Source organism: Catharus ustulatus, chromosome Z, assembly GCF_009819885.2.
Source record: "Catharus ustulatus isolate bCatUst1 chromosome Z, bCatUst1.pri.v2, whole genome shotgun sequence".
In the NCBI taxonomy this organism is placed as follows: Eukaryota; Metazoa; Chordata; class Aves; order Passeriformes; family Turdidae; genus Catharus; species Catharus ustulatus.
In genome coordinates, this window is record NC_046262.2 from 50,793,224 (window position 1) to 50,806,954 (window position 13,731).

The window sequence follows — 13,731 nt, forward strand, 5'->3', positions numbered from 1 at the left end:
GAAGAAAACCTTGCCAAGTGGCAATCATATTTTATGCCTGTGTTTGATATGCATTTATATGCCTATATCTCCTTCCAGACACTTGTGCTTTTAAGTGTGCTTAAAGGAGGAATTTTAAGGAAAACCTATAAATATGGTTAAAGAAAAACATTTCATAATACAGAAATCTAGAGGAAGTACATGCCTAAGGGACACATTTTCTGGGGGAAAAAAAATAAATTTCTTGAACCATATGTTGCCAATATGCAGAGAACTTCCTAGTAATGGAAAGCTAAGGCTTTGCAAAGGTATTAATGTGTACCAGATGGCCACTAGGTAGAGAGAGGTTCCACACAAAAGGAATCAGTATATTCTCTCTTTTACTAACGTATTAGTCTAGTACACACTGAGAAGCAAGCTTACACAGCTAATTGAGACAAACTTTCTTCCATTTGATTTTAAGGAAGCAGGTCAGGCTCAGATTAAACCTTAATAGCCTGCTCCAGTGATGTTGGAGCTGTATTTTGCAAACACTTACTAATAGGCAGTGATACTGCTCCTGTAAGCAGTATCACAGTGTCCTGTAAGTGCCTGAATAGCCAGACCCACTGGGTGAATTTCACCTCTGAGCAGAGTGGCATCACAAGTGCAAAAGCTACTTAAGTTTCTCTCATAAACAGAGAAAAAACTGAAGTGGCAGGCAACCCAGTCCTGGCCCTCTCACACACAGCCATTATCAAGCCTTTACAATGCACTATATAGTTTGCAACATATAGTGGGCCCTTTTTTCCCATTACACCATTTTTACCACTCTGACTTGCAAATAAGCTCTGTTGAAATTTAATGAGGCTTTAGCACATCTGAGATGTGGCCAGTACCTCTGTGTTAATAATGGTTAATACAAAACCCTCTAGAAAACCAATTCTGCCTTTGTTTTAAAGCAAAGCATCCAAACAACTGTACACATAGTGCTTTTCAAATGACTTTGTTTAAAGAAAACATGTAAAATTCAAATAGACACACTTTTAAAAAATCTGGTTTAGGTGCTTCCATTATTTGCAAAAACTTTTCATTTGGAGTGTTGTAATCAAGTAACAGAGGTGGAGTAAAAGCACTTAGTGTCTACAAGCACAGATAATGATTCAGAAAGGTTGCACTTCTGTAACTATAGTTTGTTCTGAAGTGCACTTGTAAAATGTAAAGAGGTTTTTTTCAGGTTTAAAACAAAGACAGATTCAATACTATCAGTATTTGATAGTTGGTCTAATATGCACAAGTCATTAGAATCTCAGAGGTTAAAATATCTGCACGCTATCCTATTAACAGCTATAGCAACCTAATTAGACAATTAGAGATAAAGTTAAATCAATACTATAGAGGGAGAAAGGACTATGGCTAGGGGACTACATAAGGGCCCAATTCACTAAGAATTGATGTTTCCAAATGTAATTTAAACTGCTCAGACTTCTGCAGAGTGATCTAGTTTAATCTCCTTGTTTAAATATGTGGCTCCTGCATAATTTCTCTCTGATCTGCTGCATCCAGACCTTCAGTCTGCCATCCTCTCCTTGAGTGTCACTTGAGTCACCTGCCTGGACTTTGCACTTTGCTTGTTTGCAACTGATCATGTGAGACTGCCTTGGGAAGAGAGCCCATGTGCCAAACTCAGGAGGAAGCTGGTGCCAAGAATACAAAGATTAAGGGCTTGGTTCTCCTTTCGCTCACACTGCTACAGATTGGCAGTAAGTCTGTTGAAGGAGGATGATTTGTAGGGGCACAAAGGAAGAGAATCAGGCCTTATGACTTTGGGTATATTTAGCCCACTGAGCATTCACTTGTTTGGTATTCTGATACCAGTGTTCTGAGGCCTATCTATTATGACATACCATTTACCTTTGCATTGACATGTTCTCAGTAACATCAAAATACATAATTCATAATTTTTTTTGTTTTTTCAAGATACAAAATTACTCAGACCATTTGCTAGAGTGGGCAAACATAAACATGTTTACTGAGATTGGTTTGCAATCTCAATTGGTCTATCTCATCCTAGAATTTTTGCACCCCTGATGTGGAAGATCAATAGATGTGACTAGCAGCAGGTGAAAAGAAAGCCCAACTGCAAAAATATCAGAATAAATATTTTAACCAAACCAATAAAAGGAGGAGCTAACTTGCATGGAGACCACATTATCAGGATGTACCTGAAAGGGGCCAATGAAATAAGCTGTAAAAGACAGGACATCAATGGGAGCCCATGTTAATGGTGGGTCGGTTTCCATTACACCTGTCTGTAAGGTCCTTCTTTAAAAGCTGCATTTATTTATGGAGTCTGTCTTTGAGCTTGTCATGCCTGGACAGTAAAATTTACTCTCTTTTGTTAACTGTACTCCCTTGGACTTCAGCTTCTTTCATTCTGCTGCTCACTTGAAACACTTTTCTGCTTTTTTGGTTAGATTAAAATATCAGTTTTTACTAAATTACCTACTAATACTTTAGCTGGCAAGATCCAGAACCACAGTTCCACAGCTGTCACTCTGCAGACTATGGAATTCATTTAGAAGCAGGAAATCTAGAACATTTCTGGCACATCAACACCATGCCCAAAGCCCCTCTTCTAATCTTTGTATTCAGCAGTATGGATTTTATTATTACTCTTCTTTAATGACTGCTCTATGCATTAGAAAAACAGCAATTTCACAATGAAAGAAAGTATAAACCATATAGGCAGATGAAACTGTGAGTCTTCCATATATTCCAAAGTCTCAACTTGCCTTTGATTTTTTACATTCCCTTCACTGGTTTTCATTACCATACTTTCAAATAAGTTTCACCTGCACATTTTTCATTTCCTGGTAATAAACAGTAGGGGGAATTTGATTTTATTTTTACAAATGTTGAACAGCATTACTGTGCCTCCAGTTATTTATACTCTGCTGCACTGAGCTGTCATTGGTTCAGTTTTATACCTACATACTCTGCAGGCACAAGATGAAAGGATCAATTAAAAGTTCATCACAACTTCCCATTAACATACCTCTTGCTGTGTTCAGCCAAACGTTTGGTGAATTTGATCTAGCCCTAATGAACTGCTGGTCTCACACAGCCTGCAAGCAACTTCACAAGGAAGCTCCCACCCCACATGGAATTCTGCCACTGACTTCACTGGCAGCAATACCACACATCCTCTTAGGCTTGTAAGTACTTGTCTTTGTTCAGGATGTCTATAAGAAAAGGTACTGCAATATACATCTAGGTTTGAATTTAAAGTGATTACTTATTGTGCATGAAGACATTTATTCCTCACTCCAAGAACCAGCATAATCTACTTCCAAATATGCAGAACGAAGTGGTAGAAAGCCCTGTGAGCCCAGATTAACAGCTGCCTCATGGGAACCTGCTACTCTAGGCTTGCAGAAATGATCCTCTTCAGTTCAGGTCATTTAATTTACTATGTAAATTTGAATGGACAAAATAAATTACTCATCCTAGAAGTGACAAGAACCTTTAGGAATTGAGGCATAATCCAGGCTCAGACCACATGTGTAACAGGCTAATTTTCCTTAAGAGAGATCTTTCTGTAACCCAGGGATAGTTCTGCTTTCCCTAAGGTATCTCTGACTGGCTGCTGTAGTGGGATGTGAGCTACTGTCTTGTTTATCCTGGTGAACAGATAAGATGCATAAGTGTTTCTTTGAGTGTTCAGATGAAACATGCTCTTAAATCATGTCTGCAGGCATGCCACTAAAATAGGCCATATCTGACTTTAATTCAACAGACACAGTTTGGGGAGAAGACAAGAAAAGAGGGATTGAAAATCAAAAGGTATGACTTAATCCTAGTTGTGATTAGTGAATCGGGCCCTCAAAACCAAGACATGACAAGTGAAATAGGGTAACAACTAATTGAGTACAGGAACTATTAGCTAACACTAAGTTTTGGGGAGAATTTTTAAAAACACTCATAAACTGACCATACACTGTGTAGTAAGACATTTCATGATCAGGGGAAGCAGTTGAAATGTCTATGAACAAAAATAAATTGGAAAGAAACATTAAATACAACAAAAGTATGAAAATATTTAAAAGTTTAGTTAAAAGTGATTCCTCCAAAACAGATTTGCTGTCAATAAATATTGAAACTAAGAACTTCCTTACCATTCAGGGCTACGAAGGAATCTGAAAGACAAATAACAGGGGAAAAACATGATTATTTCTATCTTGTTTTTTCTTTTAAGTAAGTTTGCTGCTAATAACCATTAATGTTTCAGCTGATATTTATAAGCATGTGATTTATACTCTAAGGACCCAGGCAAGACTAATATTCAGACACACACCCAAAGACAATGTCTGGCTTTGAAAGTGCTCACGACCAGCTCTGTACAGGAGGCCAGTGTCCTCCCTGCTTTCTTTGCAAATCCCAGTTGAAGGCAAGGCATTGCAGGGGATGCAGCCAGCAATTGGAGTCAATGAGGACAAAACTCAGGTGACCCAAGATCACATGAAGTAATAAAATCAGCTGCGTTAGCAGGGAATGAAATCCACCCCTGTGCAGTGTCAAGGTTCAATGCATCATTCAGGGCTAAAGAGAGATTTAAGCAGGGCATGGGCTTTGTTGCTGTCTGTATAGAAGCAGATCTCTCTCCAGGAGCACAATGTGCAGTTCCTGAATAATTTCCTACCATCCTTTTATATGTAACTGATACCAGGTACAATGCACTACTGCCTAACCTATTTGCCCAAGGAGAGGAGAACTGGCTGAAAAGAGCAAAGATACACCAGCTGGGAACTGGCCTGATTTTGGTGCTAACCCATTTTACAGGGGAACAGGGGGGAGGCTTATGTGTACACCTCTTTCAAAAATCTTTTAAACAGTCTATATTACCCTATTTTGGGACAGAGGCTGAAATCCTTGCACTCCTCCAAGCACAGTGATCAGAGTAATGGCCATAATTAAGGACTCTTGAATAAGGATGCACAAGGCATGAGAAGGCTCTGTCTTTCTCCAGAGCACCTGGGCCCACACTATGTCCCGTGGCACAGTCTAGCCCTCTGTTATTTTTCTCTGTACTGCAGAAGTAATGACTCCTGATTCCTCAGCTTCATCAGTTTTGTTGCATTGGTGCGAATTGCACTGAAAAGAATGCAAGTCTTGATTTCATGAGGTTTATAAATAATAATTGGAGCTTAGAATCACACCAACCTCGGTGAGAACATTTGGAACAAGAGCTGTCCTGAACACAGATGTTGGTGGTCCTGAAGGCTCAGAAATCAGCATGCAATGTTTCTTTGCATGCAGTGCAAGCTATGCACTTTTAAGCATTTCAGTACAAAACTGTAAATGTTTAAAGACCCTGTTTAAGCCTCCAGCCCATGCTGTCAGTGCTTAAGGTTTACCATTAAAATTTCTTAGGTAGTGCCAATAGTACCTGAGCCTTAATACCATGAGGTTGTCCAGACTGTATGAAAACTTCCCTAAGATTCACAAACTAAGTAGTTGTCATTTCTTGATCCAGATCCAAAACTGAAGATATATTTCACAGTCTCACTGTGCTGCATGGGAATGTAGTCCAAGTCACAGACTACACCAAGAAACTAAGCCACTTCTGTACATTTACATAAACAACCCCACCACCAGGGCTAATAAAGACAATGACCCCAATTCATTATGCCATTGCTGTAATCAATATCCTCTAGAGCTGAGCTTTTCTCATTATGCAACCACTCTGAAGTCCAGTGTTCATATAAATCACATGAACTGGGCTATTTTCTTCAAACACATTTAAACAACAGCTCTTCTTCTGAACCTGCATTAGATACATTGCTGTCCCTGTTGTGGCTTATGTAGCTACAAAAAGAATGCCTGACAGGTAATGGTGATTTGAGGCATTCAGTAAGATACTGCGATACATGGTAAATAGAGGTAAAAGCTTTGCTTACTTTGGCAGTCACCCAGGCCATCTGTATTGCCACGTTCTATGTCCTGTTCAAATGCCAGTCTAAATAATAGAAAGAAACAAAACAGTATGAATAACAACAGTCATAGGCATGATCAGAAAGGAATTATCACATCTTCAATTGAAATAAATCCCTGCTGTGAAACTGGCTACTTCTTTGGAAATTCCACACAAAGGCTGAAAAACCGCAACACATACGTTTGAGCTATTCATCAATGCTTAATGATTTCTTAGCTTCTGATGATACTTTGTCTTTATCTTATTACTTTTTAAAAATCCACTGCATGCCTTGTTACCAAGGGAAGAAAAGACCTGTATTTTTTAAACTGTTAAATACATGATGCTATCAGAAGCAACCGTAACCCCACCTTAACCTGTGCACAGAGCAGATCAGGTGCACTGGCACTTTGGTGTGACAAGGAAGCCAACTCATTTTGGGCAGGTACTGTGCTTGAGGAAGAAACCTGCATTTCAGCAATCACCTAGGTACAGCACCAGATGAAGCTGCAAGGCATAAGGTCCACACGACCAAAGGTGCTCCCTTCAGCTCAGAGGACTCTACCGACACACACTCACACACTTTTCTAGCTGATGTGCTCAGCCAGTGCTCCCAACCTCTCTCTGTGATTTTTGGATAACTATTGAAGCTGTTCTTCCAACTTCCTGTGTGGTCAAAGAACCTTGGAAAACTTCCAAATACAAGCCCTTGTCTATATTAGGATCCTGCCCTTGAGGCATAATTACCCTTGCAGACAAGTCATTCTAACCCTGTGTTCTTAAAACACCTGCTCCACTGTCACCTACTCCAGGAGGACGTCTAATATCTCTCCTGTTGGCCAGCTCAGAGCTTCACCAGATATCCTCACAGCTGATCTGGACCCCCTTCCTAAGCACTGGACAGAACTTGAGCTGCCTTGCTCACTTTTGGACTTAATCACTGCAAGCTGCACAGCCTCTGTTTTGATGGGTCTGTTGATGAAAGTGGGAGCTGCTTCTAAAAGTGAGATGTGAAAGTTCCCTACAACTTCAGTGGAAGTTGAAGAAGTCTCAAGCACTTTTGGAGTGATGAAAAACCTGATATGGACATGGGTGCATTTTAACATTATCCTGCCAAATGTCAAATCAGAAACAGCCTACACTTTTGACACATACAGCTACAGCATCCCCAGCAGATGGGGGAAATCACAAATTTAGATCAAGGCAGGAGCAGAGGGATTGTAACTTGTCCATTATATACTGAGGACCTGTAGACAAGCAGGGTTAAGTGGTGTCAGAGGTAGGGCTGTCAAGGCTCTGTGATATCTGTGCTACACTCAAACTACTACCATGAGGGAGTATACCTGTAGAGCTCAGAGTGGGCAGTCGTGTGGTATGTCAGAAGTAAGTGGCCAAGAAATGCAAGCTCTGAAGTGGGTTTGCTCCCTGTAACCTTCACAGACTTTCATTATCATAAAATAATTAAATTCTACTGTTAAGCAAGGGGAGATCCAGCACTTCTCTAAATCTGTTTCAAGCCCTTACTGTGCTCTGTTATTCCTCTTAGTAATGCACAGTAAATTAGAAGGACTGGTTTTGTTTTCAGTGGACAAATTACTTCAGTAATTTAATTTGGATTCTATTGCCTCTTTAATCAGCTGTGATGGCTCCAGTGTAGGCTGGTCCAGACATATCCATCCAATTCACTCCTTTCAATAATACATGGACCTTAATACAGCTCTTTCATTTTCTTCTTCCTCCTCTTTCAGCAGTTCCCAATCAGCTGACTGTTCACGTCAAAAAAATTTGTGAGACATTTCAGAGGTGAATGCAAATAAGGTAGGAACAAACACTTCCCACATTTTTCCCTCTCTAAAAGCCTCGTGTTTCAAATAGCTTTGCCCAAGACTGGCTGGCACCACCGCCAGAGCTCCACAGCCCGTGCAGCCAGAGCCCTTACTCACTTGGAGCCAAGGACCAGCTGCGTGCACACCCCGCTCTCCTTCACCCATCCGCAGTACGGGTCCCTGGACGCTATGCAGGCCCTTGAGAGAGAAGAGCACAAGGGGGCATTCGTCAGCACTCCAGCTTCCCCGCTGCCCAGGCCTCCGGCAGCCCCCACAGCACACGTACTTTTTGCACTTGCCGTGGCGCTCGCAGCGCCCCAGGGGCACCTTGATGACACAGGTGGAGAAGGCGACATACAGGGCGCTGCTGGGCTTGTCCAGCTGCATGCCCATGATCCGCTTGTCCTCCATGCCCTCGTAGCTGCACCTGGTTTGGATACAAGTGAAATGTGCTTACAAGTGCGCTCTGCTGGGAAGCCAGGGGAAACCTGAATTGCCCCCCAGGCTGGAGAAGAAAAAAACCCACAAAAAAAAAAAAAAAAAAAAAAATTATCACAAAAATCATCCGCCAAAAAATCCGTAAGAAAAGTAGACTTGAAAAAGTCAAGGAAAAAGAACACACAATGGCCACAAAAAATACTGATAGACATATAAACAAGTATTAAAAATCATGGGATAGTTAAGAATTGGACAGCGACAGCACACCAGACAAGCTTCTGGTGGCCTTTCATTTTTGTGTTTATTCTTCTCCAGTACTCAAAGTAGCTGAAATTTCTGCATGATTATGGCTCACTTCAAAGCCCCCTTAGGCATATTTGAGGAAGACTGAAATGTGGAAAATTTCCCTTGGAGAGCAGCTTGCTGCTTGTTGAGTTATTTGGAGAGAAATCAGGGTTTTTCATAGGATTAGAAAATTAATCTTCCTTTCCAGAATTTCGCTTTTAATTATCCATCAGCTGCTGCATAGGATGGGCTATTTTCTACACATACTGAATTAAAAAAAATTATTGCAACGGAGAGACTGATAAGCAGACATCCCCTCCCTAAACAATTTAAAATTACTCAAAAAACTTGGCTTCTCTAACCACTTCCGTTTCCATGGGACAAATTATTCCCTGGGAAATCAGAAGTTCAAAGTCACCCATACACGAGTACAAAGAATCAGATACACACTTTTCAGGATTGTAAACATTGATCTCCTCCAGGAAAAGGCTGTCATTTAGGAAACCAGTGTTTCCTGTCCGTGCCAAGAACTTCAGGATGATTCCCTTCTCTGACCCCAAGAAAACCACGGTGTAGTTCTGATATGGCCCAGCAGCAGAGTCAACAGCAATTTTGGTCAGGCGATACCTAAAATAAAAGAGCATTTTCACAGATACATCACAGAGATAATCACAGAACTGTCCTTTCTTTAATCACTTTCTTCACGTCAGATAAGTGTATAGTAGACTTCTAGCAACCATAAAACACATTTAAGCACTTTTCCTACCTGACTATGAATCAACACAGATTGTACCAATTTGGCTCCCCACATGCAGTGGAATTTTCACGTTTGCCTGCCCACACAGCCAGTAACCAGCAGATGTGACCAGAAGTTCAGAAGTTTCTAGAAGTTCAGAAAGCTGAAGGGGTGCTAGGAGTCTGAGGGCATTTAGGAACTAACCTTCCAAAAGCCTGGTGATTTCTTCAGACAGGGCTAGAGAGTCAGCACTGTGAATTGCTTTTAAAATTTCAAGCTCTGTCACATTAAAAGCAACTGAACTAGATTCAACATTTTTTTGTCAGGAAAAGCTGTGTGAGTGCAATAGTGAGACAGTAAGCACCATTTTACCTCACTAAAAATAATCACATAACTGCCACAAAGCAAGTCCAGTGCTGAGATGATACCAAATCTTTGGATGACACAAATTATTGAAAACAAATATACTGATAGTTTGGTACCAGTTAGATGGTACTGCCGATCAAAGGGAAACATTTGTGGAGCTTTCTGCTCTCATCTTTGGTAGCAGGTACAAAACCTGACAGAAAAACCTAACGGAAGATATATTTCTATAACTCTTTCAGACCCTTCCAGAGCTAAATGCCCAACACAATATTCTATCTTTGTTCAGAGCAAGAGAGGAAAATATGGCAAAAGTTAGTCACGTTATTTGTTCACTGCTGGAGGGTAGATAAGTAGAATAATGACCACAGCAGAGAGTGGGAATGTATTTTGATAGGAAGTGGATGGTGTATTTAACACTTGCTGATTTATGAGTCTTAGTTCAAATCTGTTATTATTTTTTCTTGTTGCCATAGAAAGGATGCAGACCGTGCAATTACTTCTGCCTGTACGCTGTTGCAAACATTAAAGCTTACCAGTTACCTGACAGACATCTACGTATCCTGTGAACATATCCTGGCAGACATGTTTGTATCCGATGTACATATTCCCGAGCTGCCTGATGATCCTTGCCTAAAGTTTTTACAGAACCATTCCAAACATTGACACATAAGCCAAAAGGCGAGTGAACCTTCCCCACACAGCATTTCCTACAACATCCGGTTCCAGCACAGCATGGTTGGAAAAGACTGAGATCTTTCCTATCTTGAAAGCTGCTCAGGGAGTTCCACAGCATCTGCTCAGCTCTGCCACCATTCCTAGCTGGATTCATGCCCAGGACAACAAGGACATTTATGGAGTTGAAGGGTATTTGAAGCAAAGCTATTAGCACAACTTTACAGCTGCAGCGCTGACAGGAGTTCACTTGGCGCACGTACCTGACCATTGTTCTCAGGAACCAGGGTCGGTTCACAATGGAAGGTACAGCCTCATCCATCAGTGGATGTGTTTTGATGAAGTTCAGAGTATCATCTGGGAACTCATTAGATGTCACATATTTTTCTAACGATGTAGAGCCAGCACAGCAACCAGGCCTATATAGAACAAGAGAGTAAAGCCAGAAAACTTATTTGACATCGAGGGCAAGCTTCCTTTTGTGATGAAGCTCTCACTGAAATCTGATGTGCTTTGCCTGAGTTTAACCTGGAGGAGGAATGAGAAGTGTGGTGGACTTGTTCAGCCCCTCAAGGGAAGCCTAAAATCCTGCTTTGTCCTCCATTCAAAAGGACTTCATGTGTCACTTAGGAGCAAAAAGCCATTTTTTCATCAGAAGTGCTACACACAGAGTTTGTAATTTATCCACTCATATGGAATGTAATCAGAGCATGTGTGCATTTGGCTGGATGCTTCCCAATGGCACAGGTGTTTTCTGATCTGTATCTTGCCTAGCTGACTGCTATTTCCTGGAATAAAAGCAGTTCCTATAATACAGAATGAAGTTTGGTTTTTTTTAAACAGGTATGAAAGAATGCCACCTTTAATCAAATCTGACAGAAAACCAACTATTGGAGAAGACAAACTAAATAACATCCATGTAAACATTGGTTTTACCCTTTGTTCAGTTTGGATGAGATGATAAGAGTGGTAGCTCATTGAGAACTTTCACTGAAAAGTTATCTGTCATTCTTTAACAGCTTAAATGCAAATCTGCTCATGCTATTTCTAAAATCTACTTGCTCCTAAGAGGCAATGCAATCTTCTTGTCTGGACAGGCCACCTCTTAAAGAAGCAGAAAAATGTTTTGCTTGTTAACATTGTGTAAGTAATTTTCTTCAATAGAAGGCACATTTGATCCCATTTTCTAGAGCGCTATGATTCTTCAAACCTTGCAGCCAGTGTGAGATGGGAAAATGAAAGATGGACCATTCACCCATAAACACATTGCATCATCCAATTTTCATCTACTCTGATGTGGGTAAGGGCTCTGACATCAAGAATAATGTCAACTTGAACAAAATACAGGACTGGTCCTATCATTTGTGTTGCTCAGATTTAGATAAATATTCAAATAAATAGGTAAATAAATCTTGTGTGAGAAGGCAGCACAGCACTCGAAGGAACTAGCTGTGTCAACAAGTCTGGTCCCACAAGAGCTGAGCAAGGAACACTATATGCAGACAATGTTTGCTATTGTCTCTTCATATCCAAAATAACATAGTTGTCTTGTAATTGCATGTTGAACTAGCAATAGGTAGAGAGAAGGAGAAATCAAGGACATGACTGGTTTCCTAGGTCCTTGCCTGGTCATTGACCCATGAGGAAACGTTCCCAGAGAACTCGAGGGAGCAGCCTGCACCTTCTGGCACAGTGGTGTCTACAGTTTCTGTGTATCTAATCTGGAGGTCTATTTACTACTAAATCCTAATAGCATGATTGGAATAATCCTGTTTTAATCTCAAAACTGGTTTAGTTGAGTCAACATAAATCCGAGCAAACCTGCTGTCTGGCCAAACAGGGAAGCAACACCTCTGAAGGGCTCTGGAAGGTTCCTGAGAATTGTCAGATCACTAAGGGCAGTAATGTTTCTGCATCATACTGGGGCACCCAGATAAAAGTGACCTTATTTCAAAGGTGCCTGTCATGTACTTCAACATGAGCTAGAAGTAATGATTATTTTTATTAAGCAGATTGATTGCCAAATGTTAAGTGAAACACTGTTCACAATTCACTTTATTTCCTTCAGGCTCAGAAAGCACAATATTATCCCAACTTCATCATAACAGTTAACCTGCTATTGGCTGATCCCAAACTTGTAATCTTTCTCTTCTTCTTTCCCACTGAAAGGGATTTCGCCTCCGTCTTTTCCCCTTCCCTGCAAGTATATCTCAGTAAGGTTCACACAAATAACCTTGGAGCCATCATGCAGCCTTGCACTCCCAAGGCAGACCATTGTGTCAACAACTTGTTTGAAACACTGCAAAATGGAGAAGAAAATCCTGCAACACTGCTAGAAGCTGCATTACGAAAACTCTGACTGAAAACAGACACAGAATTTAGCAGATTTTTCCAGTCACCTCCAGGCTCTTCCCTTGAGTGATACCTCCAGAATAAAGACAGCACAGTAATACTACACTCGGCAAATCCAGAACATGATGGGCCAAATTTGGATTCGGCAGAAGCTCAGTTCCAGCATGAAGCTTCACAGAGTCATAGAATATCCTGAGCTGGAACTGATCTACAAGAATCACTGAAATCCAGCTCCAGGCCCTACTCAGGACAAAATGACACCATGTGCCATGAGAGTGTTGTCTAAAACCTCCTTCAGGTGTGTCAGGCTGCTGCTGTGACCACTTCCCTGCTCAACCACCCTCTGGGTGAAGAACCTTCTCCTAATGCCCAACCTAACCCTGCCTGACACAACTTCAGCCTATTCCTTTGGGTCCTGTCACTGGTCACCACAGAGAAGGGTGCCTGCATTTCTCTTCTCCTCACGTGGAAGTTGTGGATTGTGATGAGGTCTCCCCTCAGTCTCCTCCAGGCAAGCCAAGTGGTCTCAGCTGCTTCTCACATGGTTTTCCCTCTGAGCCCTTCACCATCTTTGTAGGGCTCCTTTAGATACTCCCAACAGCTTGATATTCTTCTTATATTGTGATGTTCAACACTGCACAGAGTACTTCAGATGTTTTCTTCTTTTGAAATTATTTAAGATATCACAAGCAATGCAAAACATGCAATAAAGTGGAAAGCTTAAGTAAGACAAGTGAATTTGATTTATCTATATGCATCTACATATCTCAGAGCAAAATGCCATTGGTGTAAATGAGTTAACAAGTGTCTGTCAACAGCAACTTGTATGAAATGGTACTTGTAAAAAATATGAAGAATGTAGTAGAGGAGATGCATGCAAACACGTGGAAGTGGGGGAAACAACTCATAGGAGGGATGAGGCAAACTGAATCTCCAGTTTGGTGGAATGCTCTTTTTTGCTCTCCATAAATCATCCACTGGCACTTAAACTGCACGTTAATCATAGAACAGTAAACTGCAGAACTGATGCAGGCTTTGTAATGAGATATATCCATTACTGAACCAATTTGCAACAACTGTGTAACTCACACCACTCCTAAGTGATTATTCTGACCAAGTGGATC

General features: G+C 41.0%; 1 protein-coding gene across 7 annotated transcripts in view; it reads right to left on the bottom strand.

The window, feature by feature from the left end:
* The window catches only part of SEMA6A (semaphorin 6A), a 118,968-nt gene that overhangs the window by 29,344 nt on the left and 75,893 nt on the right, over nt 1-13,731 (bottom strand). For 5 of the 7 annotated variants that reach the window (XM_033084750.1, XM_033084753.2, XM_033084751.1 and 2 more), the window contains exons 12-18: nt 10,519-10,674; nt 8,932-9,108; nt 8,045-8,185; nt 7,876-7,956; nt 5,919-5,977; nt 4,137-4,157; nt 3,953-4,003 (exon numbers count right to left, since the gene is read on the bottom strand). In XM_033084750.1, coding sequence (XP_032940641.1) covers nt 3,953-4,003; nt 4,137-4,157; nt 5,919-5,977; nt 7,876-7,956; nt 8,045-8,185; nt 8,932-9,108; nt 10,519-10,674 — 686 coding nt within the window. The remainder of the gene's footprint in view (nt 1-3,952; nt 4,004-4,136; nt 4,158-5,918; nt 5,978-7,875; nt 7,957-8,044; nt 8,186-8,931; nt 9,109-10,518; nt 10,675-13,731) is intronic. The other 2 variants (XM_033084756.1, XM_033084755.1) reach the window with 1 other exon arrangement.